Source organism: Pieris brassicae, chromosome 9, assembly GCF_905147105.1.
Source record: "Pieris brassicae chromosome 9, ilPieBrab1.1, whole genome shotgun sequence".
Taxonomy (NCBI): domain Eukaryota; kingdom Metazoa; phylum Arthropoda; class Insecta; order Lepidoptera; family Pieridae; genus Pieris; species Pieris brassicae.
In genome coordinates this window covers 14,457,668-14,464,812 of record NC_059673.1, presented here as the reverse complement: position 1 = coordinate 14,464,812, position 7,145 = coordinate 14,457,668, and the positions used below count along the sequence as shown (strand labels likewise).

Below are 7,145 nucleotides of genomic sequence, written 5' to 3'. Positions count from 1 at the left end.
GACATGGAGCTCCATAGTTTATTATTCATTTACAAACACAGCAAAACAGAAATGAGGTACAAGATTCCAACAATTGAGTATTGTATCGTTTAACTTTCCACTTAAATACTGTAATTATTAATATGGTTAATACTGTTATTCTTAATATATAGGAATTTATGCTCAATTTGATTGGGCTTTTAAATATTTAGATATTTTTATTAACAGATCATAGAAAAAATCGAGATTCAATAAAATTACTTACACTTTTTTACAAATCGTGGTCACTGACGTAGCGTCGATGTATAAATTACAGAAGTTTGAGTACCTAAACCAAAGAAATTACTGTTTTTTTCCAGCGATAATTTAGATTCATCAGCGCTCAAAAATTTAAAGCTGCTAGATTAGTATTTTGTTTGCGTACTAAGTGGTGCTATAGAAGAGTTACTGTGCGAAATCTAGCACTTTTAGCTGACTTTATTCATCTATTCCGAGATATGAATATGATTATAATCTAGTAATTTCTTCAGTTTTTCCAATAAAATTAGAACTAAAACATACAAATACGTCAGATTCTTGTTAGAGATAGAGACATTTAACATAAATATGCCGATAAAAACCATAATGTGTGTTACATATTCTAGAACGCGAAACAAACTCAAATCTGAATTTCACATATTTTCCACCGTAACAAAACTTTTTGTTGTTAATATGTTTTTAAGCATAGCAATAAACATACGGTTTTTACCTTCCAATTCGATTTAGCTTATACGCATGTCCCACACATCGACATCATGCCAAAATCGAGTGAGTGAACTGAAATGAATACAATAATTTGTCTCGTGTTTATGAAATTACAGTGTAAACTTTATATAACGACACTGAAGGGGTATGTGCATTTTATGGCGTTATAGAGTTGTCGTTAAATGTAGAGAAGAAAAACGTATAGATAATCCATAACTCCTACTTATTAGTCATGGTTAACAACAGTAGAAAATTCGTATACATGATGCAGACAGTCGAGTTTATTGCAGGCTAGGATAATAAAGCGACAAAAGAACGTACACAGTTGCGCAGTTTTTACAAATTTTAGCAACTTAAAAAGTACTTTATTACTCAATTGTTGTCGTTATTGAGAGTGGATCTAATGCAAACCAAAGCCAATTGATTTGGACGTTTTAGGGAGGTCATCGTTAATTCGAGCGACGTTACATGTAGTTTACACTGTATTTCAATAAAATAAAAAAATTGTGCACTTTCTATTATGACATCAAAGTGACTGTGTTGAAAATACTGTGCAATGGGCAAGTGACGTCAACAGATGGCGCATTTAGTCAAAAGCCCTTAGTTTCATTAGCATTTTTTTAAAGAACAAAAAACACTACATATCACCCGTCTTCCGCTTGAGGTTGGTTTATAGGGCATCTGTATCAATCTAAAGATTAGATTTTTAAAGTTCTTAGATTATACGTTTCGAGATAACATAGAATATGAAATATATATTTTGATATAACCTGAAAAAGAAATTACCTAATTGCTTTTAGCTTAAAGTACCCGTCAGACCGATTAATACAGATACACGTCTTAAATAAAAAAATTCAAACTTAAAAAAGGAAACAAAAAATAACTATATTACTTTGAACTATTCTCAAATCCACTTCATCCAGCCGTTTCGTTTTAATTAAAAATATATATCTAGAAAAATAAAAGATATTAAATGTTTGAAGCTAGAAACGAATATTATTGGAAAATTAAATTATATATGTTTTGTATCATATGTATATTATACATGTTTCTAGATAAAACTTTTCCTGAACTTTCACAAATATTTCAGGATCAAAATTAGCCAAATCGGTCCATTAGCCATTTTCCAGTTTTAGCGAGACAAACGAGCGGCTAAATTATATATAAAAAGACATTGTATGCAAGTAGTTAACTATTCATGAACGACTAAGAACTGTAAAATGATAATTTCAATACTGTAAAGAGTTGCAAAAAAAAGATACACTAAATGCCTATTACACTGTGTTTTCATTGTCTTGTTTTGTACAAAAGATAACTTTTTTTAATTCTACCCTCATCTCTTACCAGTGTTTTTATTTCTTTTCCATTTCCTTAGTCCGTAACACTGCCGCTTCGATTGCATTAATCAATGTTGCCCTATAAAACAATTTAATAATGTTTAATACGTCAAAATTAAAACTAGTGAATTTTTCCTCGATCAGAACACGGGCTTTTCAAATAGACTTAATTACGGCTTTGCAAATAGACGATAGAATCTTTCATTGAATACATGCTCGTTCGGTGAAGGTAAACATCGTAAACCATAGAAACAGGATGGTTCGGCAGGGACTGAAGGCTGATCTACTATTTGTGGATAAATGAAGCACATGATATTATAGAAAATCAGAAATATTTGTAGCGCTGCTTGATTATAATTACACAAATCAGTGTTATTGTCTATCATCGAAGGTTTACGAAGCTTTAGAATAGACTTTATTTCGACAAAGCTTTAAGGAATAGAATTGGTATTTTGCCAAAAGTCTGACAGCTCTTCACACCGGAACAGCTTCTTAATCTTTATCAAGCTGAGGTCCATTCGTGTGTGGAGTACTGCAGTTATCCTGAGCCGGTGCTTGGATGCTATTGACAGGCGGACTAAGCAAATTTGACGTTTCCTCGAAAATATGCTTCATTCGTTAAATCTCAACTATTGAGTCTTGACCATCGGCGTTCAGTTGCCTGCCCTTTAGTCTTCTATAGATTGTACTGCCGAGAATGCTCCATAGAACTTCACAATCCGACACCGTCATCCTGTTTTAAACAACACTCATCTGGAAGCCCCCTAGATCTTTAACCCCTTCAGGACTCTTCCTGAACTCTCAACATCCCCAGATGCCACACTGCAGGTTGGTTCGTCGTTCCTTATAAAAACAGCAAAGGAGTAGTGCTCATTACCCCCTTCGATCTTACCTAGACAGTATAATATGGGTTCAATTTCGTGGCAGTTAAATAGGCATCCTGGACAGGCGTGCCATAGGACACATCTCACTTAGCATCAGGTCGGATTGTGGCCTAACATCCTTCCAGTTTTATAAGGCCGGTGTTACTTTCCATAGTTCTTCAATACAATATTATCAATTGACTTTTAAAACCAGCTGCTGTTATATTAGGTACTACAATTTAATAATAATAATATTTAGTCTTAATGCTAAATCTAATCAAACAAAAAGTAGTGTAAGACCTTAATAATTTATAACACACAATGATAAGATACTGTTTTTAATTAAAAAAATAAAATATATGTGATACAACACTCATTACCATCTACAAACCATAGAATAATCTGTATAGTATCAGGATGTTGACTATGTGTATTTAATGTTTTAGCAATAAATAATTTATTTATTTAATTACAAATCCATTTGGTTACTACTGCGTTAGTTACAATATTGTTCAAAATAATATTAGGTTAAATTCCTGCTTGTTTTGAATCCTTAGAAGTATGATAGTTTTAATAGTTTTTATCTATCACTATAGCTCAATCAACACTAAATGACACACAGTGAAACTATTTGTGGTTAAATGGAGAGAAGAAAAACATATAGATAATCCATGACTCCTACTTTTTAGTCATGGTCAACAACAGTCTACACGTGCAATCAATCTTAATTCGTAAACTAAAGAACGAATTTTTGAGAATGTTGCGTATGTATGATGCCGACAGTCGAGTTTGTTGCGGGCTAGTATAATAAAGCGACAAAAGAACGTACACATGTGCGCAGTTTTTACTAATTGTAGCAACTTCAAAAGTACTTTATTTCTCAAAATGAGTGTATCATTGTATGAAAGCTAAATCAACCAAAGCCTCTTGATTTCGACGCTTTAGGGAATTTGTTATTAAACCGAGAAACATTACATGGAGGTTATACTGTGTTAAAGAGAATTTAAAAAACTAAGCCAAACTTATCAGTAATAGCAATTTTTTACCTAAAGTGATATCCTATAATTGTTGCAGTTGGACTGTCTTATTTTTAAGAATATGTTATATGAGACCTATAACTTTGCTCTATGTCTATTTTCTAGCATCATTTTAAACAAAGCGTTTTAAAATAAAAATGAATTATGGCTTTAGGAAAAAAGTGATTTCCCACTAGGAGTTTTACATGTTCCAATTAACATGTAGCATGTAACATGTAGGCCTTTTTTCATGGTTAAATTATTTTAATTATCATATGTATAGGATAATACACATATTGTAGCCATATGTAAAGTCAAGAAAAAAGTAATCAAATAGCATTGTTTTTTCAAGAGTTAATTTGCATCATAATGAAAGAAGTAATAGGTTTGTTCATGGTAACACAGTTTAAATGAAACGTTGAATGACATTGATCTAAATTACTCACTTCATTACTAGATTGTCTTATGTTATTGTTTGAAAAGCTGAAAAAGCACTCCATATGTACATTTAGGACTTACAAGGAAAGCGAAACACCCAATATTTCATACCGGTTGGTAATTAGCAAGTCTATGCAAGATTTTCCTTTTTTTTATTTTTTGATGAATCCTAAGCACCATAGACATACACTAGGTTTGATATATTTATTTATAGCCTTATATAAAAAAATATATAATCTATATATATATCTTAATCTATGATAACCAATTATGTGCGCCTACAAGCTAAGGCTTCCCCCCATTGTCCTCCATTTTCCCTTATTGTATAGGAATCTTGTCCAGGTCTTTCCACCATTTCTATGATTTCTTTGGCCTGCTGGCTCACCTCTTATGACATGTCCAGTACAGTTGTTTTGTTTTATTTGTAACATCAGCTAACCCTATTTTATCTCTTTAATTATTACTTATTTTGTCACATACACTAGTTGTCAACTCTTTTTTGGAAGAGAAGAATTTACAACTAATGTAGATTGTATATTAACATACCGGAATTTGCCCTGTTCCAATGCAGTGACACCACAGATGGTTGATCCACCAGGTGAACAGACTTCATCCTTCAAGAGCCCAGGATGTTTAGTATTCCCTAGCACCATTTTTCCACTACCCATGACCATTTGGGCAGCAAGTCTCATTGCTAAGGCCCTGGGTGCACCTTGTTTCACTGTACCATCGGCTAAGGCTTCAATTGCAATATACATCTGGAAATTTATTATTTTATTTTGTATATGAAACTGACAGTATAAGTAACTTTTTGTAAAATTATCTTTTAACAATAAATGAATAAAACATATATTAATCCCTTACGGTAGAACAATACTAATAAACTGCTAATTTTAAATACAAAATTTTATATTAAAAATGTGTTATGGGAATAAGGAATTGACAGAAAGTTTAAAATCTGAGCACTTTCCTAATATAAATAGAGCACATTAGTAAAATTCTTTCAACAATATATTATCACATCATTATTAATTTGCTTTATATTATCTCATCTGTATATGACCCTGGAACTGAAAAAATTAACCATAATTGAGTTATAACTTGCCACTTATGAAATGTATGTAAATTATATTTAACAATATTTTATTTTGTATTTAAAATTAACAATTTTATTTATTTATTGTAATTATTTGTGAATAAAAAACTATTAGCTATTTTATAGATAACTTTTTCTTCCAATGAATTTATTGTCAAAGATCTATAAGCATCTTTATTAATTAAATTCGCATGTACGTCAAATTTGTGCATTCTCGCATTGTAGTCCTTAATATATATAAGATGGTGTTATGTAAACAGTAAGAATACTACTTACAAAAGCAGGGCCACATCCAATAAGAGACCCTAAAGATCCTATTAAATGTTCAGCTACTCTTTCACAAACACCACATCCTGAGAGAAGCATTTCAATCTTTCTGCACTGTTCTTCAGTGACTGTATTATCTGGTGTGTATAAGCAGGCTCCAGCACCAACTGCCATAGGAGTGTTTGGCAATGTTCTGACAACTTGTTTCTCACCAGGTAGAATACTCAGAGCCTGCAATAAATTCCATTAATTATGTTTCTATAATAACAGTACTTAATAAATTGAACATATTTAAATATGTTTTTGACATGTTTTCTACATGTCTCTTGATTTAAATGCATTAATTTTAAAATTTATTTTTTACAATAAAATGTTAACAGGTCAAACCTTGTGTAATTGTTCTATATTAGTACCAGCTAATATAGAAACAAATAATACTTTCTTTGGCGGCATATTCAGAGGTAACGTATTGTAACAGTCACTTATAGCATTCGATAAAAATTGTGGTTTGACTCCAAGAAATATCATGTCACAGGTACTGTAAATATCTCCATTCTTATTTGTTATGTTTGCACCTAGTTCTTTCCAGTGTAATAGATTTTCCAAATGAGGTCCCGATACCCAAATCTTCGATGCTGGATGGTCACCTATATGAAAAATACATAAGATTCTATAAAAATGTATTACAACATTATAAAAGTGTATAGTTTTTAGACATGTAATCATGCTTGGAAGACTACCTAGGCCTTCTGGTCTGTTGTTCTCAACATTCTGATTTCTTACCATTTCTCAATATCCCTTGAAAAATTGCTGTAGACATATTGCCTCCACCGATAAAGCCCAAATTGTAAGACATCTTTAGTTTCTAATATAGATGATATATTCGGGGTATGCTTTTAAATCGTGAATAAATATTTTTTAAAAGGTGTGAAATTTAAATATTTTGACTTCTAATGTCATAGATAAACCACTTTAGACTTAGTTTTGCGATCATAAGTAAAGTAATAATTACGAATAATAAACTTCATGTGTTGTATAATAATATAATATGTATTATAATTGATCTGGTATATGATACTAATAACTAAGTATTTGGAGATACATTTGGTGAAAGCCAAATGTCAAATGTGACTTGAGAGTAATTACGTTTTTATTAATATTTGTTTAAATAAAATTCGCGCGCGACTAATCAGTATTCTGTCCATATTCTGTCATGTGCGACAAGGTGCCAACGGCCAACGCCTAACTGTCATGTGTCAGGTGCTTTGCAAAATCTCTACAACAGAGCAGCCTTTACTTCTATATTTTTGGCGTATCTCGTCTATATTTTTTAAAATAAATTAGACGCCCTCTAAAGTTCAGGACCTGCTTAAACAAAAACTACAGTATAAACAAATATATATAA

The 7,145-nt window shown here is 31.6% G+C and overlaps 1 protein-coding gene across 2 annotated transcripts; it reads right to left on the bottom strand.

The window, feature by feature from the left end:
* LOC123714303 (pyrroline-5-carboxylate reductase) lies at nt 1–6,922 on the bottom strand. 2 transcript variants are annotated; one of them, XM_045668524.1, is made up of 6 exons: nt 6,524–6,922; nt 6,128–6,387; nt 5,750–5,971; nt 4,924–5,135; nt 2,068–2,139; nt 1–795 (listed from the first exon to the last, which is right to left on the bottom strand). In XM_045668524.1, the coding sequence occupies exons 1-5, from the start codon at nt 6,594–6,596 to the stop codon at nt 2,076–2,078; spliced, it is 831 nt and encodes a 276-aa protein (XP_045524480.1). In that variant the 5' UTR covers nt 6,597–6,922; the 3' UTR covers nt 1–795; nt 2,068–2,075. The 2 variants fall into 2 exon arrangements, with proteins under 2 accessions (XP_045524480.1, XP_045524479.1); XM_045668523.1 differs by lacking the exon at nt 1–795 and adding an exon at nt 975–1,674 and having other exon boundaries at nt 6,524–6,921.
* Between the last annotated feature and the right edge of the window lie 223 nt (nt 6,923–7,145).